Genomic DNA, 27,826 nt, shown 5'->3' with positions numbered 1-27,826 from the left:
GGTGGTTCCTCTTCCTGTGTACACTGTGGTCTGATGGTCTATTCTCCTCATATCCCCACCTCTGTCAGTCATGGAATCAGCTTTATTCCTCTAATCCCCTCCCCTCCTCTTTCTCCATACAACTTTTAATTCTGGAACTCTCACTGTTCCAAACAAGATCAGCTGTGGAAGTTTACAGCTCACCAAAACAAAAACCAGACCAGAGACAGAGTTTCAATTTGTTCAAAGAGTTCTAAAGTTTAAACTTATCCAGTTATATTTCTTATAAGGCTTCTGAATAGACTATGTGGTAGAGTCACTATTACTATTGCTCATAGTTAGGTTAGTAGTTTATTTACACACTGGGCATGTTTACTGCGGTCTGAATCCAAGTGCGATTGTTTCCGGTGCCCCCCGGAGCGTTGGTCTGTTTTTAGACTCTCATATGATTCTGTCGAACCCATGTACTTTTCCGTCATCACAAACGTGACCATGTGCATCCTATGCTGTAATTCAGCAGTTGTACTGTACATGTCCAGGAGAAGGTGACTATATCTGATGCTCTTTGAGGATCTTTTTTGAGGACCCAGCTGGTTGCAGGCTGACTCATGCACATAAATAAAAGGCACCTCACCTATTTATGTGTCCCACAACGTTTCAATGACACTCATGATGCATGTGTGTGTTTTTTGTGCAACTTATGATGTCATCATGCTTAAATCAGCAAAAACGCATGCGCAAGTCATTTTACTTCCTGAACAAGTGCGGACCCGAGTACAGGTTGCTTTTTCACTCACATGAACTGCGCCACAGTTCCATTGCAACCAAGCTCAGAACAACTCTTACAGGTATTCATGGGTTCAGAATTCACATTTCCAACTTTTAATGCAAATTGTGCTCTGTTTTGGACTAAACTGCCAGTGTGAAAGGCCCCCAAAGTGTAAAACTTCAGTGTGTCCTGAATGATGCCTAAATCATATGCATTGTTGAAGAGACTTGTGCTATTTTTTTTCTAAACAATCAGACTTGTGATCTTCAACAACACCCCAGAATCGTGTTGCCTAGGTTGCGTGAGCAAACGTCATTTTCTTCTAAAAATGTAAAAATATACATTAAAGCTGATGTAATTATTCAGTGTTTAGTTTCTTTCTCATATCCCAGCTTAATATGCAGAGTCCACTACAAGTAAGCCATTTGTAGGTTGATTTCACCTGGCCAATGGTGTTTGTTTCATTTCCATTTGTCATTTCCATTTCATAGGAAACATTCCTCAAAGGTTTGTGATTGGCTGTACTCATTTTATTCATAATGATGCCAGGTCTGATTGGTTAGGCTTGGGTGTCATTCTTTTATCACTGTACTCCGGACACGTCAATGATGAAAAATGCAAATGAAAGATGGGTACATTTGCATTATTTGACCTGCTCCATTTCAGAGCTGCTTTTGTCCGTTTATGTAAAAGGTGAGGAAGTACAGTCAGTGAAGGGTTGGTAAGTGTCTGTTAGCAGCAGGTAATAAGGAGCTGTTTGCAAGCTGAAGGGCATCTTTCTTCCCTCCACACCTTCCCAAAAGTGAGGTCTGACTGACATGGATTAGACTGAGGGAGAATATGTTTTGGTGGTTCTTCGATTTCGGGCAATTTCATATCCTGTGGTTTATGTCCATGCCTTCATCACATATGTTTTCAAATATTTTATGTGCAGATTTGACTGTTTTAGCCTCGTCTCAGACTTTTAATATTAAACTATGTAAATAAATACAAATTATTATTTACATTTAAAGTATGATAATCTGAACAATAATTCAGTATTTATTGTGTGATAATTATCATCTATTTTGTTTTAAATTATGAATGTCCCAAAGTTGTGGCACAGCAGTTTTGCTTCTTACATATATATATATGTGTGATATTACTAGTATTATATATTTTTTTTTTAAAGTTAGTGTACTTGCGTACCAAGTCAACAGAAGTGTCAGTAAAGTGCATGCTTGAGATGAAATATGAGGGATAAGTCATGTTTGTAGAAAACAAAGAAAAACTGTGTTAAATATCACTTGTGAGCAGAATATATTTAAGGTCATTTCCAACCACAATGTAAATTTGCAAAATTCTGAAAAAAAAAGTGTTGAAATATTATTTTATTGTTTATTTAGGATACGGAAGATAATTGTCTTGCTAAGGCTAACATCATGGCTAAGGAGTCGGTAATTTTATTCAAAAAAAGTTAATGTCATTTCATTCACCATCATTTCCACCGCAGTATTCTATTACCGTAATTTCCGGACTATAAGCCGCAACTTTTTTCCCACGCTTTGAACCTCGCGGCTTATACAATGACGCGGCTAATATATGGATTTTTCCCACTTTCAAATTTTATAAAATTTAAAAAAAAAAAAAAACATTCTGTGACGTGCTCAGTTTTTTGGCGGCATGACGCTTTCATTAGACCAATGAAATTGCCGAACGGGTTAAGGTCAAAACAACTTTTTTTGTTTACTGTTTAGATTAAATCGAGCGCGCTCAAACATCCCATCATTCTGATTACGGTAGTCATTTTGTCACCCTCACCATGGCAAAGACATGGAGAAACGCATATGATGCTGCTTTCAAGTTGAAGGCGATTGGTCTGGCTGCTGCACGGGATCTTGGTCTTAATGAGTCGATGATAAGACGTTGGAAACAGCAGCGTGAGGAATTGACTCAGTGCAAAAAGACAACTAAATCTGAGGCTATTCAACTCCGACACCGAAGGAGATGACTTCAGTGGTTTCATGTGCACAAGAGGAGGAAGATAGTGACCAATGACTTTCTTGGTAGGCTACTGTTTACTGCAAATGTTTTATTACAAGCCGTGTGTGGCAGCGGGGGCGTGGTCAAGCGCCTGTCCGGGAGAGAAAAGCTGTAAGGGCGCTTACACCTGCGCTAAATTATGTCTAACACCGGTGTCTAATTTCAAGTGCCCTGCTTCACGTGTCCTTCTTGGGAAAACTGTCACACGGGCACCAGTGTGACAGTTTTCAGCAGGGCACTTGACGTTCCAGGTAAGGCTTTTAATGGCCACAGCAATGTTTACAATCAATTTTATAAAGTTTCTCAGTTCTTCTATGCGCCAACACTAGACTGACGTGTGTCACTCTCTCAGCTCTGTGGCTGCTGCCTTTTTATGCCGCTCTCCCCATGCTTACTGAAATTAGACACCGGTGTTAGACATAATTTAGCTCAGGTGTACGCGCCCTTACCGCTTTTCTCTCCCGGACGGGTGCTTGACCACGCCCCCGCTGCCACACCGTGTTTCGTTAAAGCCTGAGTAAAGTTAATTTGTTTCAAATGTACCGGTAGGCACCTGCGGCTTATAGACAGGTGCGGCTTATTTATGTTCAAAATAATATTTTATTTAAAAATCAGTTGGTGCGGCTTATATTCAGGTGCGCTCAATAGTCCGGAAATTACGGTAAACACAATGCAGAATTTCAGATGTTTTGGAAATGACACGAGTGGGAATTTTAATGACTTTCAGACAAAAATTACATAAATCTCCTTTTTTTTTTTATCGTACTCTTTACATACTGTACACTATTGGACATTGTTAGTAAAAAATGTAAAAAGGAAATGGCAAGAGTGTGAATTTTAAGACTACTTTCGAGAAGGTCACAGTTCTTAAAGGTGCCTGAAGTTGAAGAAACACCCATATAAATGATATAGCACTTGTTTTCTATATTCAATTTACTCTGTTGTAGCCGAATCTAAAGGGATAGTTTGCCCAAAAATTCTCCTGGCCTTTACAACTTGTGCACTACATTCCAAGTGTTCTGAAGCAGTAGTCACATCCACTTTTAGTGTATGGGAAGGAGCAGCCTGGATTTTTGTGTTTCACAGACAAAAGGTAATTCGTCTTTTAAAGAACATGAGGGTAAGTAGCCGATGCTGGAATTTTCATTTTTGGGTGATCACGTTCAGCTCATCACAATGCTACTTTGCATACTTTCATACTCACTCTTGCACAGAAGGGTCATGTTTCAGCACATTAAATGGGAGGGATCAGCTATAGTTTATAGTAAATGCCACACCCAGTCTCTGTGTGAGTCAACGAGTGCACTTTCTCTCTCTCTCTCTCTCTCTCTCTCATCTCGTTTGACCATCCCTTTCTCCCTCCTTTTTTGTAGGTGCATTCATCCCTGGAGTTCCTGTACAGCCTGTACTGTTGCGTTATCCCAACGAGATGGTAAGAATAACCTCTCCGCTCAAAAGGGTGTGTCATTACAGTGTCAATGTTGAGCCACTCATTGCTGTCTGGATTATGTTTCACTGTTTATGAAGCCTGTGGCTTTCTTTGTTGCAGCCCATTGATTTCTATAAGCAGGAGATCAAACATCTCATCATTGAATTTGGACAGTGTATCAATCAAAGGAATCATACCTTCATTTTCTCTGTCTGCTAGGGTTTTCATGGTGCCAAAATTTCAGTCGTTCACTGAAATTCCACACTATTTTTGATACCACATTAATATTCTATAGCAACTAATGTGCTATTAAACATACTTATTTTTTAAGGCTAGTTTACAAAAAATGTATGAAACGTAATGTATAATTAAGCCTTCAAATGTTTCTCAATTAACTACATAGCACTTACTACCTTTCAAGTTCTTCAAGTAATTATTCAAGTACATTTTGTTTTGGACATGCATGCATTTTTTTTGTCCCAACTTTTTACATTCACGTAGGACATAGCCCAGTACACCTAAAAGGGATGGGCCTTTTTTCCAGGAAATGCATTTGATTGTTTGCATATTCATTACACGCATACATGTGCACAGATACATGAGTGACTGTTTGCACCTGTCAGTCCCAGTACTACCGGTACAGTAGAAAAACTGGTATTGTTACTTTTCATTTTAGTTTCGACCAGTAATTTTGACATCCCTGTTCTCCTGTCCATTCCTTTCTCTTTCTGTCCATCTTCCCCTTCACCCCATCTTTTTCATAAATAATACAAGTAGCAATCAGGTTTCATTTAGACTCCCTGGAAAATTTGGAGCACGTCTGAGCTCCTCTCATAGAGCATATTCCTACTGGAATTTAAGAACAGGGCACTCATATTCAAGGTTATGCTATGAGAGGAACAAGGTCAGGTCCCAGTGGTTAAGTCACTTTTTAGCATTATGTGTTGATGGGACAACGATTGTCCTGGAGGAACATTGTCTCGTTTCACTGTGTACTGTACTAACTGTATATGGTTGAACGACAATAATAACCACTTGACTTGAGTGTCTATGTGATGGTTTGTTTGTTTAGGTGGAAACGATTGGTTAAACATGCATGTTTGATATGTGTGTTTGAGATGCTAAGCTTATTCATTCCCTTCTTTCTCTTCTCACTTCCGCAATAGGATACAATCTCGTGGACATGGCAAGGACCTGGAGCGTGAGTTCTCTGTAGTTCTCTTGAACCCATTCACTCCTACTTATACTTTCTGTATTTTATAATGGCAGTAATGTAGTTTGTTATAGCTGAGTGTATGCCAAGAACATGTCCAGGTCATATTTCACCCCAAATCGTGACATTTAAGAATATTTCCAACCCCATTTCTTATTACCTTTTAATATAATAAAAGTCTCATTATTGTAATGTGAAAAATTTGATTGGAAAGTATTTATACATTTTTTTATATGACAAATAAAGGAATAGATCACCTCAATTTTAATTCTCTCATTATTTACTCACCTTTATGCTGTTTCAAACTCTTATGACTTTCTTCTTCAGAACACGAAGATATTTTGATGAAGATCTGATGCAAAGATATTCATACAATGCAACTCAATGGGGTCCAACACTTCCAAGCAACAAAAAAGACACGAAGGCAGCATAAATATAATTCATGGGATTCAAGTGGTTTAATCCATTTCTTAAGAAGCGATACGATCGGTATTTGGTGAGAATAGTGTTGGCAAAGCATGTGGTCCATTTCTCGTCCAAAAATGACCGTATGGCTTCATAAGACATGGATTAAACCACTCCAAATTATGCTGGCTTTGTCCTTTTTATAGCTTGGAACAGTTGGACCCCATGGACATGCATTGTATGGATATATTCAAATCAGATCTCAATCAAATTATCTTTATTTGTATTCTGCAGAGGAAAACAAGTCATACACTGCTTAAGGGTGTATAAAAACAATTTTTAGTTGAACTACTCCTTTTAATTGCAATTTCTTCCCAAAATCATGACTAGTAAAGGGATGGTTCACCCAAAAATGAAAATCCTCTCATCATTTATTCACCCTCATGCCATCCCAGATGGACTATGACTTTCTTCTGCTGAACAAAAAATAATAATTTTTAGAGGAATATCTGAGCTCTGTAGGTCCATACAGTGGGTGAACTATTCCTTTGTACATTTCCTCCCTAAATCGCATTACCGTAGTACAGAAAATCTCAGTCTTGTTATTGTAATGCAACAACAACAACAAAAATGTTTTATTTTTTAATTGTGTGTAATTATTTAAATTGTGAATCGTGCCATATTTCACCCCCAAATCATGACAAATAAGCCCCCCAATTCTCATTACCATAATACAGAAAATCATTGTAATATATTATTTGCAATATATAATTTAGTTTGATTTTTGTAGTGAAATGATTCCTGGACATATTTTCAAGAGATGTAGCCAGCCACCTCTGAACAGATTCACTACACCTTTCATCAGAACTCTAGGTGTGGACTAACTGTCAAGTTAGTTGTGTTGTGTGCATGCATGGATTGGTTACTATGAATTGAAATAAAATCCCAATATCTTTCTTTCAGGTTTAAGATTCTGTGGCTCACCTTATGCCAGCTACATAACTTTGTAGAAATCGAGGTGAGAGCTTTGTGAGATTTAATATTTTAGCTTGTGCTTGCACAGATCAGAGTTATTGAAAACAATATTTTGTCTGTTCAGTATCTTCCAACATACACCCCATCAGAGGAGGAGAAGAGGGACCCAGCATTGTTTGCCAACAATGTGAGGCGCATCATGGCTAAGTGAGTGCTATTCAAATAGGAGACCATTATGACTTTTCTTCCGTGGAGCACAGGAGATGTTGGCCCCATTCAATTTCATGGTATGGAAAAATTTTTTATGAAAGTGAATGGTTACTGAGGCTACCATTATGCCTAAATTCTCCTTCTGTGCTCCACGGACGTCAGTCAGTCATACAGGTTTAGAACGAGGTAAGGCAGGCCCCAGGGTCCTGTAATCCATAATAAAGCATATCCGTTTACATCCCTCTCTTCTTTCGTTGTGTGTGTTCTCCATAGGGCACTGGGGTTGCCCATAATGGATTATTCATTTGAAGATTGCCAGCTTTCTATGGCCAAAGGCCCTCTATGTTTGCCCAGACACACGTGCTTGTTGGAGTTTTCCAGACTGGTACGGTGTTTAAGGTGAGTAGACCTGCACACCAGTTCAGGAAGCTGAGATCTTAAATGGGAGAGTCTTTTTAATCTGGCCTTACAGACCTCAAATGTTATCCACAAACACATTTGTCTATTTTGATTCAATAAGTTATTAGGCTTTTTTATTGGACAGCAGTGTTCTGTTAAGATGTGCCCTCAATACACAGTTTTGGTCGTATTTTGCTGTCGTAGATAGATTTCTGAGGTCTGTGACAGAACCCACAGATCACATCCAAAAAGGTGCTCCTTAAGTATGAGCATTTAATTTTGCTATATTTGCAAGCATGTTTGATATTATCTGCACATAATCTCATAGTGTGAGCGATGAAGCGACAATGCGAACTGCTCCAGCCAATCACATCTTATGAATCTTTATGTTTAGAAATTGAAAGCCACAATTTGATCAAAATTGTGTTTTATTGTAATACAATATTTTTTTGTTTTTTTTGTCTGAGCACTCTTCTTGACGTTGTTGCTGTATTTTATTTACCTCCAACTCATTTTGCAAAACAGACACAGACAGCCTGCACACATCTTAGTAAAAAAATAAATAAATCTATTTTCTCTTCTTTTGTTTTTCAGCCAAAATCAGTGCACCAAAAACTTGGACCGTGATAACCCTTGTTTCTCGCGTGAATTATTTTTCGTTGTTGGCCAGGCATGCATCTTGGCCGAAGATCATGTAATTTGTGCACCTCATCTGGGTTCTGTAGTGTTACATGTGCACTGCTACGACAACCATATGACAAGAAATCTTGTTATGTAATGTGAGCAGTTTAGCGATTAGGTTAGTCTGTCAGTTGTGTTGTGAGAGGGCTGCTTTAGTTCGATTACAGTGATGAAGGGCAGTATATGAGGTCTTGGGGACATGAGGTAGCAGGATTTGATCATGGGATGAATTAGTCATTCAACAGATCGCTCCATCAGCCAGTTCATCTATAGGGCTCTACATATCACAGTATTGATATATAAGTAATCATTATTAGAGCCATGCCATAAACAGTCATTTCATTCTATAATATGAGCAACACTGTGCTGACTGATGAAAAATCAAACGCAGATATCTGTCTGCCAGCAATGTGCTCATAATGAGAGGAAGTGAGACACAGGCTGTTTACTACGAATTAGAAACTGAGGATTGATTTTACCATGATGATACAGCAGTAGGCTGATTTTTATTGGTGGTGTTCATTTGGCAGTGAACACAGCACCCTCTAGTGAGCTGGATAAAGATATGCAAAAGTAGAAATGCACAAGTTTGAAGGATGCAGTACTGTAATCAGAGTAAGTAAAAGTAAAAAATGGCTTTGTGAGTTAACGTACTGCTGGACAAAAAAAAAAGGTCTCTTTTTGGATTTGAATAAGCAACTACTTAAGAGCCTATGTTTGGATCATTATTACAGTGATGAATGTTTCAGTTTGCAACAATTCTCTGTGAAAGAGCAGTTCAGGGTGCTTGAGGAATCATTTCTACACACGAAATAACCACCACAGTCCTGACTTTAACCCCATTGAAAGTCTTTGGTATGTGCTGAAGAGTAAATCCAATAAGAATTGCATTTCTCATTTTACAATAATTCTTCCACAGAAGTACTAAAAGAACTACTGGAACCGGAATCGTTAGATTCCCATCCCTAGTTGATAATCTGCCGTTGTTTCAGTTGGTCAGGTCTAGGTTCAGCAATGTAATGTAACAGTAAAATAAAGTATGCTCACTACCTGAATGTACTGAATAACCAGGTTATCCTATCAATGGACTTTTTTTCTTTCCTGACGGCACAGGCATATTCCATGGCAACAATGCCAAGATTCATCAGCTCACATTGTTTGAGTGGTTCAGGGAACATGAGCAATCATTTTCACACATGAATTGGCCACCACAGAGTCCTGATCTTAACCCCATTGAAAGTATTTGGGATGTGCTGGAGAAGACTTTACAGAATGATTCAACTGTCCCATCATAAATGCAAGATCTCGGGCAAACATGTATGAAACTTTCGATGGAAATAAACGTTGCATAAGGTTGTCGAAACAATGCAGTGACAAATGTCTGCCGTAATGAAAGATAAATGCGGACCAATGAAGTATTATAGTATGCGTCTTTTTTTTTTTTTTTGGCCAGGCAGTGTACATAAATGTACTACCTAGTTGGTCTAGATCTTCTTTTAGGAATTGCAAAAGAATGAATATGTCATACTATAGGTCATTGTTTCCCAAACTTTTTGGCCACAAGTACCCCCACAGCACCATCAGTAAGGCTCAAGTACCTTAAAAAACAAATGTTTGTACTATAGGGATGTCATAAAATATCTATTATTGATCGGCACATTATTTTATCGATACATTTGATGCATCGATATATTAACATAAGCTGACATTTAAATTAAGAAACCTGAATTGTGTGCTTTTCAATTCACTGTCAGTTGCATTCCATTTCAATGTGGCCTGACGTAAAAGGTTTGGAAGACCACAAGTGGGGGTGACATAACGATTACTAAAGCCGATTGTGGCATATCACACACACAATGCAAGCTGATAGCAGTCCAGAGTTGCAAAGGTTTTTGTGCTTCTTCAAGAATTAACATAGTGACTGAATTTGCAGGTTAGTGTATGAAACTGGTGTAACTGCAAACTGAACAATTAGAAATGGTGACGTTAATTATGCAATTTCCTTTGTATGTAGCATTGAATAGGGCTTTAATTCGAGCTGTCAAACCACATAGAGATATTTATAACTGAAAATACATTGTGTAGGCTCTATGAAAGATACTGGTACACAATATATAATCCAGTAATGACTAAAATATATAATCTATGGCCTTTTGATAATAATTTTGGTCGAATTTAATGGAAAACTATGCAAGTTGAGTTACGTGGGGCAGTAAATATTTTAACAGCCTCTGGAGATGGTGAGCCCATGGTGTGTGCATACATACCTTCATAGAAAATAATTGTTTCCAATTTTTAGAACACTCCATGTCATCCACCAGATGCGCCTTGATATAGCAATAATCATCTGGAAAATAATGTAATGTTATCATTAATATTGTATTATTCAATGTACAAAATAAAAAGAGGAAGTTACAGACTAGTGATTAGAACTGTTTTAATTAGTGCGAATAATTTTTTTTCTTAAATACAATCAAAATAATCAGTTCAGTCCAAGTGCAAATATCCACAGGCTCTTCGTCTTTTCTCTCGGTAGAAAGCGGTAGGTGCCGGGCGTTCACAACTATCACTTTGCCAGGTATTTCTTGCAATCTCTCTTTCACTGCAGGTGGCGTTATAGTTGACGACAACCTCGGGTGCATATGGGAAATAATACATGATGTAATCTTTGTTACATATGCAAGAGTAATTGCAACATCCTGAATTGAATCATGATTAATTATTTTGATCTATTGACGTCCCTATTAATGCTGGGTATTTATAAAGATTTCCCAATTTGATTCACAATCTCTCAATTTGTTTCTAATTGTTTTTGGTATATTTCTGTTATAATGTTTATTTTTATTGCATTTGAAATATTTTAGCTAATGCTGTTAATTTTACAGGGACCTTCTAACTCACTACATTAGAAAATATACATTTTATTTTATCATTAGTTTTTCATAATTTTGTGTATATAAATATTGTTACAGGTGTGTTGTTTACATACATAAATTGTACTATTTACATAGATCTGTAGAACAATCACTAAAACGGTACTGTCTCTAAGAAAACTGGCATTTCAGAGAGGGCATTTCAGTTAAGTGTATACAGTATCAATTAGTCACACTGCTTGTTTATTAGATTTAAATGTTTCTATTTTGCTGATATTAATAGAGACATTATCAATGACAAATGGATTTTGTGGATCTCGTCTTTGGACACACATTGTTTGTTGAGAGTAAAAGTTTGGTTTGACATTCAGTGAAAGGATCTCTGCTGAATGTTGCATATTAAAAGATTGATCTTGGGATTTTAATCAGTATTAGGATTGTTCATATTTGTGGTTAATCTGAAAATCTAGATTTTTATCCCACCCTAATCCCTGTTATTTTTATTTTAAGTCATACATTTTGTTTTATAGGTTAAAGCACATTTCTTTACTGAATCCAATTATTTTCGCTTAACCTCGTGGAACCCGCTTGCGTACCCCTGCTATTGGTTACCTGAGGTTACGCTCTTTAGAATAACACACTGCTTTTATGATTTAAATCACAATATAAAGATCACAGTCTGGCATTTTTAAATCTGATATACTGAGGGGTCAAAATGTCTGAGCACACTGGAAATCTTGAAATGTATGTATGCATGTATTTATTTTATTATTTATTCATTCGTATTTTGTAAACAAGAAATATTCTCTACTAAGATCCTGCACTATTTCTAGGTCACTAATCAAATAATCAAATTTGTGACCTTGATCATGTTAACACTTTTATACAGAGCTCCACTGTTCCATTGAAGCACACAATGTATATATATTATTACAGCTTGACCGCATTCTGTCATTAAAGCAAAAAGGGGCAAATGCCAAATACTAAGAAATTCCAATACTTGTGTACATTTAATTTCACTTTTCACTGGAATTAACAGCTAAATAATTACTTTATTTTTAAGACACACACTTAATTAATGTTAATGAAAAAAGTTTAATGCAAAATACTTAAAATACAGTTTTTCATTATATTGTGCCATCTTGCAGACTAAAGACAGGGGTCACAGATGAAGTCCTGTATGAGGAAGCCACCCGGGCCAGGAATATGAGTGGAACCAGACTGGATGTGGAGGGCTTTGCTCAGTACATAAACCAACCCGTGAATGAAGCAGTCCAGGATATCTTCTCACTGTTTGAGGAGGTTAAACATGTTTTTGCTGGAACAATTTGATTACTAGTTTAAACACCACCATTTTTGATGTGTGTTTAAATAATGTGTCTCAAATAGTGTTGTTATTTTAATGGATTGTGTGTTTTCCCAGCATGGTGAGATGGATGTAAGAGAGTATGTCATCGCATTGTCTGTAGTCTGTAGACCTTTCAGATATCTGGAGACCATTAAACTGGCCTTCAGGGTGAGTTAAGTTTCTGACATGCTGATATATGTATTTTCAAACATGTAGAGTTTGAACATTGAACATTGAGACATTATTGTAGCTGTTCTGTCTCTCCAGATGTTTGAAGCACAAGAGGACGGAGCTGTTATAGAAGATGAATTGGCTGTCATTCTGAAAACAGCTCTTGGAGTTGGAGAGGTCACTGTTAGTGATCTTTTCAGGGCCTTAGATTGTCAAGACAAAGGGAAGATTACATTTGGTAAGACCCTACACATTGCTTAACTTATCCATGTTTGATTGCTGAAGCCTTTGTGCTAGGGTTTGCTCAATTACTAATTTTTACTAATTTATAAGTCAATGTTTGACTTATGTAATAGACTGCTGATGCTGCAGTGTGTGGTGTGTCAATGTATAAAACAACCACAACTTAAGTCTAACACTAATGCAACTAATGTGATCAATGACTAGTTGACAGAGGCACAAAGCATAAAATAGTTCATAATTAGAGCTGTCAAAGTTAGCTTTAATTAACATTTTTCTTTATCGCAATTAATGCATATACCTTTAATAAACCAGCATATACATTGGTCGGAGTAGGGCGGAACCTTTGCTATATGTCTGCCCGAAGTCATTACACTGACACACAACCGTTTCAGTGATCAAATGATGGGGAAAGTACCTCTTAACTAGTAGTTGTCCAATATATTAGAGGCCGGTAAACCGGCCGATATTCTGACTTTTTATAATTACAGATAAACGTTCCCGTTTGGCCGATATTTTTCTCTTGAGGTCACAGAAAATCACTTGCTTGCATTGAAGCGACTGAGACATGTAAATGACCAGTCACAGTTTTTGTTGTTATGTGCCATTGTCTTACTACAATAATAGGCAGCTGTGCAACACAGACAGTGTCATTTAAACTGTTTGAATTTCAGAGCCTCGGCTGACGCGTTTGAGCTCATAATGTTAAAGTGGTCATCTATTTTATTCTCCCCCTCTCTCCTCAACAGTTCTCTGTAACTTTTAACTGTCTTGTCTAATGATAAAAAGGCAAATATCAATAAAACTAATATCATATACCATCTGCAAATATGCTCATATCTCATTTAAACAGATGTAATAAACCAACCTCACAAAACTTCAGCATCCTGTGAGCACTCGTACATTTTCCTTTGAAGCATGTATTCTAACAGTCTCTCCACAACAGTTCCCTGTAACCTTTCTAATGATAAAAGCCTAATATCAATAAAACTAATATCATATACCATTTGCAAATATGCAGATATATAGTTTAAAAAGATTTAATTCACAAACCTCACGAAATCCAAAATGTTCCTCCTGTCGAGCGCTTAAGGCAAGAAATCCCTGACATTTGAAAAGTTTGCGATATTCTCTACTTTTAATGTCAAACCGTGAAGAGGCATGTACTCAACACGTGCACACATTGAATGAACCGGTAAGAATACAGGGTAAGGTGTTTACATGACACGTGAAATCTGCATAATAGGCAAAAATCTACCCATGTCAGTCGGGTTATTCATAAGCCGTTTATGACCTTTACGCCGATAGAGGAACGTGTTTATTGCTTTTACTTGACTGCACGCTTTGTCGGCTTAAGCATAATCATGTAAGAACGTGCATGTAAACACACTCATTCTCTGCTTATTAGTTATCCTGACCAACCAAATTATTTAGTTTTGGTGAGAAACAACCAGAAATTCTTTAGTTTTTCAGTGAAAATCTTGGCATACATTGCAGGTTCATGAACGCAATGAGACAATCTCATTCATGGTGGCTCATGTGTTCATGCAAGATCTTGTCGTTTTTATCATGTCATGTCTTTGGAGTTATTAAAGAAAACATGAATGGCCTTTCATTTAATGGTGGTTGTACATTTTGCCATTTCAGATGATTTTTTCCGGTTTATGGAGAAATGTCCAGATTTTGTGAATCAGTACCACTGTCTCCATGAGCAAGCCTCTCATCACTCCACAGAATCTGCATTACCCTCAGTGTCTCAGCCTTCAACTAATGGCTTTTGTGCTGACTTCAGCCCTTGTGATACAAACACTCCCTATGCTTTACATGGCAAGAAGCAGGACTGAACACAGCTTTTTCTCATCACAGCTTGTCACCCTCTGTGTGTGGGGGACTTTTTTTGCTTGTGTGTGTGTGTGTGTGTGTACTACTGTGTGTACAGATAATATATAAAAGTTGAGTCTGAATTTGCATCTGGGAAAATTACTATGGGGATTTTTCTATTCAAAATCTTCTATTTATATTTTTTATTCCCTTGAAGCAGTTTTACTTGTCTCCAGGGCTGTTCTTTTTTGAATGACATTAGAAATTGAAACCAAATACTGACAGAATTTTAATGCTTTGTGTTTTATTTTTTGTTAAGAGATTTATTTTACCATTTTTTTTCTATATAAAGTGTAATTTGGTTTATAACACACGTGTGTGTGATTTTTAAGTACAAACTTGTCTTGGCTTATGTTCATCATGCTGTTAAGGAACATTGAAAGCAAACAAAAATACAAATAAAATGATGCCTGTTACTACAGGTACAGTACCATGGTGTGCTTGAATGGTTAAAGAGCATTTGAGTGAACCTGAAAATGTGTCTGGTTCTACATGAAAGGAATGCTTCCATCAATACAACATTCTTTACAGTAGAGATTTACCTCTCACAGACTTATTTTATAATGCTATTGCCTATTGTTTTAATTGAATTTCCTACAAATGCATTTAAATGAAAATTGTTTGTTGAGAACAGAGGTATGATGAAATATGTTTGCAGTACTTTTTGAGATGGGTTAAAGTGATTATATTTCTAAACACTTAAGTTTAAAAAGAAACTTATATTATAATGGTACCATACATTTCATACCTGCAGCCTGTCTTATTTAAAATCACAGGACAACAAATCAAATTAAGTCCATATTAAACTGTCAACTAGCACAAAACAATGCAGTTTTGTCCCTCAAATTTTATTTTGAAAATATTATAACTGAGATTCAATTCAAATGCTCCTTTACTTGTACTCCAGGGGTTTAATCAATGCCTTCTACAATTGGTTATGGGCAAGGTTGGGGAGTAATTGAATACATGTAACGGGATTATGTATTTAAAATACAAAATAAAAGTAACTGTACTCCACTGCAGTTACAATTTCAATTATTGGTATTTAGAATACAGTTACATTTCAAAATGTATTTCGATTACTGAAGAGATTACTTTGCATTTTATTTTCATTTGTTTCATTTAATATTTAGTCCTTTCAGATGGAAAACATTTATACATATAAATGATGCTATCCAAAGTGCATTTGAACAGCGGTGAAACACTTTCTTATGTGTTACATTCATACGAGCAGACAAAGGAGTTTGGAGCGGAAGAAATTGGCAGCAGTCTCCTTGGCGATCATAATTTCAAGCTCGATTACACTTCCTACAGTGCCATCTAGCGCCCTGCGCATGTGCCAAGTACAAGGAAGTGTAATCGAACTTGAGATCATTATTGTTCTTCGAGGCTGCAATATGAAGATGTACAGTGAAAAAGGAATCATTTTTTCTGTCTGTTCTCACCCAAAACCAACTAGACTGTTTCAGAAGACATTGATTTAACCACCTTCAAATGTCAGAGCAGTGCAAATTTCCACAAGAGGGTGTTATAAAACCACAATATCAAGACCATTAATCTGGATCATGGGATAATGTGCAGGTTCTGTTATGAGTCTGAGTTATTTTAGTAAATTTAACAGAAGAATTGGAAATGATTTCTGCTGCCAGGTGGTGGCATTATGACTGTGACCCAAAATATGTGATTAGCCCCCAAGACTAAACATACATACAAATTTTGATCTTAATCACACATTGCACACAGAGGATATTACTTCCTGTTTCCCATTTTTTGCCATTAATTTAACGTCTCTCCATGGCAACACCATTTAATTAATCAAAATCTGTTCCCAATTTAGCATCTTCAGTGTCTTGGCATGATGTTGCACAAATGTGGTGCCAGTCACAGGAGTCCCCTAGGAGGAGTATTTCAAAGTTCAGAGCTTGTGATTTTCATAAAATCCAAAATGGCCAACATCCTGTTGGGCATAGCTAATGACTTTAATTATGAAAGCTGTCCGGCTTGGTGAGAACTATATATGCACCAAGTTTGGTGACTGTAGGTGAAAATGGGCGTTCTACAGAGGCTGTCTTACACACCCATTTTAAATGGGGTGCTATAGAGTCCTAATGGCCAACAACTCTGCTGTTTGTGGAAAATTTAATGACATTTTAAGCATGCCAAGTGCCTCAAAAACACCGAAATATAGGAAGAAAGGGATATTCACAATGCATTGCCATGCAACAATGTGTAAGATATCAAGAATTCCATCAGAATTTTAAATCTGCTCGGTCTTGACATTCAAAATATTTTTTTAAGCAATTCAGGTAAACATAAGAGGGATATTTTGAAGTCTGTTAAACATGCCACACCACCAGTTGGTAGCACTACGAACATGACCTACCGTAGCCACATAAATGTGTTCAGCCCACAAGGCCAAACATTTGGCTAAATTTTTATGTATATCACACGATGCATGCAGAAGATGTGATATACATAAAGACACTTCCTTTTCCCCATTTTTTTATGTTTATCGTATTTCCATGGTAACACCGTTCGATATATAAAAAATAAAAAATCCACGCGCAATTTAGCATTGTCAATGTCATGATGTTGCCCACATTTGGCACCTGTGACATAACCTGTGATGATATATATATATATATATATATATATATCATCACTGTACAATGATACTGCTACCAAAGTCTTTATGTAAGGCTTGATAACATCTGTCTTGGGTGTAAATTGTAGTGGTATTAAAGTAATATTAGCTAGTTTTTTTAAACAGAATTCCAGTAGCATTTAATTTATTAGTCTCTGTCACTCATACACCTTCACTCAGCCACTCTCTCTCTCTCTCTCTCTCTCTCTCTCTCTCTCAAAATGTTCTTACCTTGCCCACCTTTTTCCTTCACTCCTCTCTGATCTGTCATCTCAGCTTAACAGTGCCTACGATGTAAACACATGATGTAATTTGTTAGAGAAACTTACATAAAGGAGTTCTTCTTAGAACCCCAAGGTGGCGCTATAAGGCTAATGAAACGACCCAGCTCATGGCAGGAGAAGCATTACATCATCCTAGTAGTAAAAATAGACTAAGAATTACTTCTTGGGTTCTTGAAAGTGGAGCATTTTGCCACCTGTGTCCAAGCTGTTAATAGATAATGACATCATCTGAAATTGCTGCTGAAAAGAAGTATTTGACACTGAGTTGGACTGAATGGATGAAGTTGCTATGCAACCTGGCCATCAGAATTTACCAAAGTGCCCTTGAAATTCTCTTCCAGTGTAATTATTAGATTTTCTTTGGTTGTCTTTTACATGAATGGACAGAGTGGAGTCATATTAGTACAATCTGAATTGTACCTAGTAGGAAAGTGTGAGTTATTCAAGAGTGGTTTTTGTATGATCATTTGGTTATTCAGAAATAAAAGCTAATTCATGTCTAATGATTAAGGCCATTTTAGTTTTCACTGTGAATAGAGATGGGTCTGATAATCTGGACTATTCAGTGCATCTGCATTGTGTTAATGCAAAACATGTCTATCTTTGTTGAGATCTCATAAGATCTTATTGCAAAACCTGTTTTGTGTGATTATCGATCCAGGGTGTTTTCATCAACAAGAATTGATTTAGAAGCACGTTTGAAGAGTTACACTGAATGGTTCGACATGATATGTATGCATAATGGGAAGTATATGTATAAGTGTGATATATATGTATATACATATATATATATATATATATATATATATATATATGGAAAAGGTTAAATCCATGCTTCATCATAGATTTCAAATGTGTATTTGTAAAAGTGTAATTCTATTTCCAGAAAGTCAGAAATCTGTTTATTTGAAGCAATTAAAAAATTTAATTCACACAGAGAATGCATCAAATAAAAACTTTGGAAATCACAAAAATAGATAAATGAATATTGAAAAACTAAATTATCAGGATAAAATGTCAGTTAATATTATAGAAATATTAAAGTTTTGTGTTGTTGTAGTTGTTTTCTGAATAAATTACCCATTCCTGTTTTGTTTCTTAAAATCAAAGATTATAAACAGGGCTGTCAATCAGTTAACATTTTTAATACAATTAATTATATTTATGCTGTATATATATTTAAGCAATATCACACGAGCAAGAGTGCGATATGGCCCTACATCAGCACTGCTGTGATTCGGCCGCAGGCCGAAGTACCATAGGTAATTACAGCAGTGCTGATTTAGGGCGTATATAGCATGATAGCGAGTGTGATATTGCTTATATACAACAGTTCAATGAACAAGTACAATTTAAAAAAAAATTAGGAAAAACTGAGTACGGTCATAAAACCACATTTGTGAATGGAACTACTTTATTACGCGACCGATCAGAATCTGCCGTTGCTGGTTCAAAACAAATGATGCGTCCAAGCCTCCATTAGTAATTCAAAATGTTCACTTAAGAAATAGTCATTGGATAAACAAGGATAGACGGATGGATGTGTGTGTGTGTGTGTGTGTGTGTGTGAGAGAGAGAGAGAGAGATGGAGCATGTGCCACACCCAATCAGAGATGCTGTCAGCGTTCTGAAGGTCAGTTTTCTCAGTGGAATATAGACGTCCAAGTGGGGTATTCCTCTCTATTTTGTGGTAGCCGATGCGCAAATGTCATTCACTATAGATACATGTCCTCCGCCATTTTAAACAGTATGTATCCAATGTGGATAGCACTGTTCTATGTAAACAATGACTAACGGATTCACTTTACGTCACAAACTGGCTCATATTACACACAAAAATGATCTTTTGCCACCACCTGCTGGCTAACATGTATTTCAAAAATAAAGACTAACTAACTAACTGTGATATATATATATATATAATTGAACATAACGCTATTATTGGCATACTTCTCTCTATTTTTTGTTCTATGTGCTCATGTGTCTGACGGATACTTTGCACCTTTGAAAAATGCATCTTGACCGCTTTGCATTCTATTGTGCTTGGTCTTTAACACATTTTTATATATTAACTTAAAATTGCAATATATTATTAATTACATAAAATGCAAAAAAAAAAAAAAAAAAGAATTACTTGGAAGTGCACTTCATGATGACAAAAAACCTTGTTGAGCATGCGCATTACCTTAGTTACATTTTCCCTTCCCTCTCAGGCCACAAGGGGGCCCCCTATAACTGTCTAAATGCTGCCTGAATCTTGCGGCTTTTAGTATATTTAGAATAAAAAAACGACCTTGCTTTGTGGGGCCCCTTGGTGGCTCGAGGGCCATAAGTGGCCACCTATACACTTTATAGATAGAAAAAGCCCTGGTTCCAGCTGTCTTTGAGCACAAAAATATGCTGTGTTTTCACTGTTGCTCTTGTTGGTTTGACATGGCTCGTTGCCTGTACAGTTTGAGTGCTGACTGCCCACTACTGCCACAGATTCTCAAAAAATCAAGATGGTAATTGATTAATTATGTTGTTTTTTAAATGTATATTTTTATATCATTAACCACACTAAATTAATGAATAATAATTATAAAATACAATAGGAGATTGTATGAGGACAGAATCACAAAGGTTCTGAAGGACTGACTGTCACTTCACTTGTCTTAAGCCCAGCTGTGTCTAAATCCACCAACCATTGACATCCCCACATAATTCTATCACTTCAACCCCAAGACATGTCCATACTTATGGCATGCATTAATATGATAATGATAGGGAATATGGATGGTGAAATTTGGAAACCATACCTTTCATCTCGTCTCTCTGTCCCTCTTCATGTATAATCACTCTCTCCCTGTTTGATGAGCAGAGAGAATTTCATTAAAATGACGATATGGACTTGTCTCATTCACCGCACCTCAGGCTCCCTCCAAGGATCTGCCAACATATGTGTGCCGCTATTCATATATGCAAACATTTCTGTCAAATCTCTCCGCACCTGACAGCAGTGTGAACCCAATAAACCAGAGGCAGATAAGAGCTGGCGTCAGTATGCAGAACTAATATTATTTGTGCAGTGAAAGCGTTTATCTGTCACGGACTGAGAATTGATGGTTTTGTGTCACTTTTGTTTAATAATGATGTGGTAATCGCAATATGCCCACTGGCTCGGGCTCTATTAAAGTTCAAAAGATTATCCAAATTAAAATCTCATTTGAAATATTGCTTTTTCCCAACATTTTGACTGGAGGTGGATTCTATTGAATGCAATATTTCTCACTTAGCTATCCAATTAACATTTTATGTTTGACAAACTTCAGCGATGGCAAATAGGAACCGGGCTGTGAAACTGTGAAATTGTATAATGGGTCTTTCAAAGATACAAAACTTACTGGAATAAAACTTTTTTAATTTCACGACAGACGAGGTTTAAATATGCCACACAATATGATGACTCAAATGTGTCTGTCAAAAAACAAAAGTACAAAAAAACTCTGAGCGCTGACGGTCGATGTCAGACTCCTTATCAAAAACACAGATTTTCAATCGGCTTCGTTCAGCATTAAATAACATTGAATTAGCTCTAGTGATTGTTGGTCTAGTTAGTGTGTATTTTTATGTCACATCATAGGTGATCACAGCACACTGCTGCCCCCCAAAAAGCAACTGACTCTAAGCGTAAATTAAATATTGGATGAATTGATGTAATCACCCATCATTCACTCTATTATTCCACTGCATATATTGAAGCCAAATTTATATTTGATATATTCAGCTTTTCTATTTTCATTCCAGATAGACAAATAAAAGGTACCAACAGATTGCACACCTGCTCATTCTTATTTAATTTTAAGTACATTATAGGGTTATGCTTATTTCTAATATATTATTTATGTAGAACCCATGAATTATGGCCCCGGAGCGAGACATTGTGAAGGAGAAATGTGAGGTTCTGAGTGTATGACTTGTGTGCACTAATGAAGAAACAAAGAAGAAATATAGACATTATTTTGAATTTGTTGAGCGGAAAAGCGTTTTAGAAAGTAACTTATAAGTAAAGTAATTAGTAATGTTATTACTTGTACAATTACATAATAGTAATCTGATTACAATTTTAGAGAAATCATTAATCATTTGTAGTGGATTACTATTTTTTATGTAATTTACCCAACATTGCCACTCTTCTGGAAAGGCTTTCCATTTGATATTGGAATATAGCTCTTTTTTTTGCTCCCACTTACATGTTTGACACAAGAGCATCAGTAAGATCAGACACTGATGATGGGTGGTGGACCCTGGCTTGCTGTCCAATTCATCCCAAAGTGTTCGGTGGGGTTATTTCTAGACTTTGTGTAGGTCTTTCTGAACCTCGCTTTGTGCACAGGGGCATTGTCATGCTGGAACAGAAAAGGGTCCTGCCCAAACTGTTACACAAAGTTGGAAGCACACAATTCTTTACAATGACAATATATTCATTGGAATAACCAATTATGTTCATTAAAAATGGGTGTCCACAAACTTTTGGCCATACCCTTATTTTGCATATTTACACTCACTAAGTGATTAATATATATATATATATATATATATATATATATATATATATATATATATATATATATATATATATATATATATATATATATATATCGGCCAATCTTGTGGCAGTAGTGCAATTAATGAAATCATGAAGATACGGGTAAGTAGCTTTAGTTAATGGTCACATCAACCATCAGAATGGGGTGAAACGTGATCTCAGTGATTTGGACAGTGGCATGAATGTTGCAGATGGGCTGGTTTGTGTATTTCTGTAACCGCTGATCTCCTGGGATTTTAACACAACAGTCTCCAGAGTTTTCTCAGAATGGTGCCAAAAACAAAAAACATCCAGTGAAAGGCAGTTCTGCAGATGGAAACACCTTATTAATGAGAGAGGTCAACTGAGAGTGGCCAGACTAGTTTGAGTTGACAGAAAGGCTACGGTCACTCACATAGCACCTATGTACAATTGTAGTGCGCAGAATAGCATCTCACTTCGAACCTTGAGGCAGATGGGCTACAACAGCAGAAGACCATGTTGGGCACTTTATTAGGACCATAGTGTTCCTAATAAAGTGCTCAGTGAGAGTATATAAATGAAGTAATGTTGTATAGGCCTATACAATAGCCAAACTATTAATAAATATGATAGCACATGCTAAATGTAAAAAAAACTACTTTCCTTGTCTAACAACAGCAGTACATTCTGGCCACTTATTTGAGGAATTTTCAGGTATTGTTCTCTAGTGTTATATTATCAAAATTCATTACATTTCAGGCCTTGGAGCAATTCACCAACCAATGACCTTAAATCCAGTCTGAAAGACTCATTTGGCAATATGTCGTACACTGGTGCATGGGTAACAGATATAAATATTTGAATGAATAATATGAAACTGTTATTTGCATTTTTTTGTCCTTATGACAATGAGATAATTTAACTGTTTTTTAGCCTATATTTATGATAAAATACATGACCCAGTCTCCGTCTCTATGTGAAACTGCACTTGTCACAAATACATGAAGACACATTGAACCGATATCATGATGAGCTCGTTATAATGGACATGTCTTGATTTTATTCCACATATTTTCTAATTTTCTATGTATGTCCCACCACACGAGATCCTTGATGCGTCCTAGATAAACTTTTTTCCAGCTAATTTTCCACTGAGGTGAAAGTCGTAAGAAGACGTGAGTCGCAATGGATGTTCTTAATTGACAGTTTATGTCATTTCATTTGCTCACATCTCTTACATCATCAGCGAGCATTGGAATATAATTCTTACAAAACTATATTTACTCTGTATAATGTTGCAGTTCCTATAAAAGTGACCGTGTTGTACCAAAATCTGACTCCTTGCCAGTTTCTTACTCCTTGCTACCTGTTTGGTCCTTATCCCTATAGTGCACCCCTACAACCAACCATAACCATAGTAACCATAGTAAGGTGTCATTGGTCCCTATTCCTAAAGCCCACCCCTACAACTACCCCTAAACATAAGGATACTAGTTTGGTGACAGTGTCAAGAAATGTCAAAATTGGCTATTTTTGTCTGTAACTTTTGAACTGTTTGTCCTAAAATGATGAGTATGATGTCTTTGGATTCCTTGGGTCATAATTTCATCATCAGCCATAAAATCTTTCTGCCATCTTTTGTTTTATGAAAAGTAATGTATATTTAAATGCTTTGTCCGGTTTGAATGAAATTTGTAAGGGCAGTGTCAACTGAATGGTCCAGTGGTCAGCACATTGGAACACAAGTCAAATGGTTGTGAGTTTGACTCCAGGAAAGAACAGGTTTAAAATTTGTGCCTTGTTGATTTCTGAATTTTTATATTGTGCTTATTACAATGCAGACCATACTTTATTGTGTAATTCCTGCTTCAATTAAAATATTCTGTCAATTTTTCCAACATCAGCCATATAACCTCTCTGCCATTTTGAATTTTATGAAAAAATAACCTCCTATGGTTTAAAAAATGGCACCTTACTTTGATATTCGCTGTCATTTTTAACCGGAAGGTTTAGACACGTAATACTTTTTTTTTTTTTGGATGATGATAATGATAAAAAAAAAAAATTCCCTGAAGTAAGAACAAACAATTGTGCATTTCTTTTGGGATTTTTTGCTATTTTTATATTATGTACATTTACATTTCTACATTTTACCTTTAATTTGCATATAGAAATAAGCAAAAATTCATAACCAACACTTCTATAAGTTGAAACACGAAGAAAATATAAGAATAAAACATAAATTGGAGGCAGATTGCTTACATCTGGTGAACAAAATATGAATAACATGACTTGAAAACCATGTCATGCCAGTAGAAGTCTGAAGACACTACACTACTGTGCAGTCTGATGGCTTGTTGTAACCTAATTTTATATTTTATCACAAGATATGCATTTGGATCTGTATTCAGACATTATCAAACTATTATTTTCAAAGTTTAGTATTTTAGCGGCTGTGGCTCAGGTGGTAGAGTGCGTCTGCCACTAACCATTCCCGGCCCACACCACTCCACATGCTGAAGTGTCCTTGGGCAAGACACTGAACCCCAAATTGCTCCCAATGGCAGGCTAGCACCTTGCATGGCAGCTCTGCCGTCATTGGTGTATGAATGTGTGTGTGAATGTGTGTGTGAATGAGTCGCTTTGAATACCGCTAAGGTTAAAAAGACACTATATAAATGCAGATCATTTACCATGATTTATAAAGAGACAACAGAAACACAGAATAATATTTTTTCTACCAACAATTTATTTCAAACATCAAAATTGAATATCTCAATGTAAATGCACTATAATGTAAAAAAAAACAAATTAACATCAAGAAACAGAAATTAACTGCAAAATTGAAAAAAATACAATAAGAGTATAAAACAGAATAATCAGAGTAAACATTTAGCAATTTCAAAATTTCTTTAATAAAATTTATTTTGCCCCGCGACCCGACTTCGGATAAGCGGTTGAAGATGGATGGATGGATGGATGGAAAATGTATTTTGCAACCATGTGCGTGTGTATGTGTGTGTGTGTGTGTGTGTGTAGTGGGTGTGTATGTTTTGCAATGAGGATGTTTTAGAGTCTCACCCTGTAATTTCTGTCTGGTTTGTTTCTTCTGCATTGTGGCTGATTTATTGATTGTATTTTAAGGTTCAACGGTTTGTCGAATTGAAATGAAACTTGGTATACTTCATCAGGACAATGATCTAAGGATACATACACAGTTTGCAGACATTGCCACCTATGGGTCAAAAGCTATTATACATAAATATATATTTTTTCCCATAACTTTTGAACTGTATGTCCTGAAATCATGAGGTTGGTGTCTTTTGACTCCTTGGGTCATGAGGATTTTAACGATACCAATTTTTCACATATCAGCCATACTGTCCGTCAACAATGTTTAATTTAAATAAAAATCAATATATCTTTTAAAAGCATTGTCAGATATAAAAGAAAATGTAAATACATAATTTACTTCATATCCTGAGTAAACCTGAGCAGTTTTGAGATAGCGCTACCTATTGTTAAAAAACAACCCACACTTGTGTGTTGACTCTAACCTTGCAATATCTCGGTGGCTCGGTGTGTTAAAACTAATACGTTTTAAGGATACTAATATGTTTTGAATAGTACGTTTTACAATTATTTTTAAAATTAAGGAAAACATTTAGTTACATTTTGTATTGAATTATACAGTAGCCATTTTGACAAGTCATTACATTTCACAAGCAAAAAAAGCAGTTGTAACCAGTGAGATAAGAAATTATGTTACTAGTAACAAATGGAATAGACACTAGCTGATTGTAAAGGCATTATAAATGCATTATAATTCATTCATAAAGTATCAAATAATAGGATGTAACATCTCATAAATAATGTTTTCCTCAATTAATACATTATAATACTTACATTTTATTCACTGTTATACCTTAGAATATAATGCATTATAACATGTCCAACATCAACTTTTATCTGTGGAAGTTTACAATTGTTTTAACCTTGTAGCTTTACAAGTGTTTTTCTTACTGTCACAAATTGTACATCAATAATGTGTGTTCCTTTGTACACTGTGCATTTTTCTATAAACTCAGCTTGACTTGTAATATATTGTATATTACAAGTTTATTTTATTACTGTATATACAGTAAAAAGACGATGCTTTTGTAACTTTAATTAAAGCAGGTCAAGACCACTAATTGTATATAATCATGCCAATCCTTGTGACTGTTTAGTGTTTATGCTGTGCTGCTTCTGTGGCCAACACGTTTATGATACCTAATGAATACTGAATATTCCATTACAACTTTTGAGGATAAAATTGGATGTTTAATCTGTTGTAATGCATTATACCCTTTTAGGTATACCTATGAATAAGTTAAGTATTATTCTATAACTGTAGCTACAGATATATATGAGTACTAAGAACATATTATAGGATGTTTTTTGAGACATTTAGAATTCATTATAATAAGGGGTTAACCACATTCTGATGGTTGATGTGAACATTAACTGAAGCTCCTGACCCGTATCTGCATGATTTTATGCACTGCACTTCTTCCAAACGATTGGCTGATTAGATAATCGCATGGATGATTGTTGGTGCCAGATGGGTTGGTTAGAGTATTTCTGTAACTGCTGATCTCCTGGGATTTTCACACACAACAGTCTCTAGAATTTACTCCAAATGGTGCCAAAAACAAAAAACATCCAGTGAGCGGCAGTTCTGCGGATAGAAATGTCTTGTTGATGAGAGAGGACAACCACATTATGGCATATTTATTATTTTGGCATACCATTTGATGATAAATTAAAATGGTACAATTCCTTTTATAATTTTTCATTTTGGGAATGTTGAATATTTCAGCTCTGGTTTGGTTCCAATCAGTCAAATGGCCTATGACTAGTTCGAAAAAGTAATCTTTTAAAATAATCTCAAGAATTTATTAAACATTTTGTTTCAAACCAATGTTGCTTAAGGAAAAGTTGTTTAGAATGAGGAGGTTTACAGCATGGTCTGAATAATGTGTTTCTTTTTTAAACACAGTGACATATACAACAATTTACATGCATGTAAAATGCAATATCGCCTCCAGGAGGCCAATTTTTGTCGAATTTTGTACAGACCTCTTGGGCTAAGAGACAAATAGGCATACCAAGTTTAGTTCCGATCGGCCTTATTGAACCCTATATAAAAGCTGCTGAAATCTTATTGGTCGATGGCGGCCATGTTTTTAAAGATGTGCGACTGTGCTCATAGACCTTGATGGCACCCCATCAAAGACAGTGCATGCAAAATTTAGAAGTCAAACTGATCAACGGTTCCATAGTTACAGCCATTTTTTGTAAAAATAATAAGTAATTATTATAGCGCCACCAAGAGGTAAAAGGCATGCAATATTTTTTGTGTGACCTCAGCATGAGCCTATACATATGTTAACCAAATTTGGTGATAATACCTCAATCCCTTGAAAAGTTATAACTGTTTTAGTAAAATGGACACACCCACTACGAACGTTTTGGCATACCGTTTGACGATAAATCAGAATTTCAAAATTCCTTTGATTGATTTTCATATTGGGACTCTGCTGAATCATTTTGCACTGGTTTGGTTCCAATCAGGCAAACGGCCTAGGACGAGTTCATTTAAAAAAAATGTCAAACAATCCAAAATAGCGGGAAAACGAAGGAGCGGAGCAAAATTCTAACTAAAATTCGATAAAACACTTTGGCATAATGCAAGGGATCAGAGGAAAAAAT

The 27,826-nt window shown here is 36.1% G+C and overlaps 1 protein-coding gene across 1 annotated transcript in view; it reads left to right on the top strand.

Moving 5' to 3' along the window:
* The window catches only part of LOC127620176 (lysophosphatidylcholine acyltransferase 1-like), a 44,283-nt gene extending 28,842 nt beyond the window's left edge, over positions 1-15,441 (top strand). The window contains exons 6-14 of the mRNA XM_052093298.1: positions 4,144-4,202; positions 5,366-5,400; positions 6,781-6,835; positions 6,917-6,999; positions 7,276-7,401; positions 12,104-12,257; positions 12,379-12,471; positions 12,571-12,712; positions 14,362-15,441. Of these exons, the coding sequence (XP_051949258.1) occupies positions 4,144-4,202; positions 5,366-5,400; positions 6,781-6,835; positions 6,917-6,999; positions 7,276-7,401; positions 12,104-12,257; positions 12,379-12,471; positions 12,571-12,712; positions 14,362-14,558 (944 nt within the window). The 3' untranslated portion in view covers positions 14,559-15,441. The remainder of the gene's footprint in view (positions 1-4,143; positions 4,203-5,365; positions 5,401-6,780; positions 6,836-6,916; positions 7,000-7,275; positions 7,402-12,103; positions 12,258-12,378; positions 12,472-12,570; positions 12,713-14,361) is intronic.
* Positions 15,442-27,826: the final 12,385 nt, after the last annotated feature.

Source organism: Xyrauchen texanus, chromosome 26, assembly GCF_025860055.1.
Source record: "Xyrauchen texanus isolate HMW12.3.18 chromosome 26, RBS_HiC_50CHRs, whole genome shotgun sequence".
In the NCBI taxonomy this organism is placed as follows: Eukaryota; Metazoa; Chordata; class Actinopteri; order Cypriniformes; family Catostomidae; genus Xyrauchen; species Xyrauchen texanus.
This window is presented reverse-complemented; position numbering and strand designations above follow the sequence as displayed.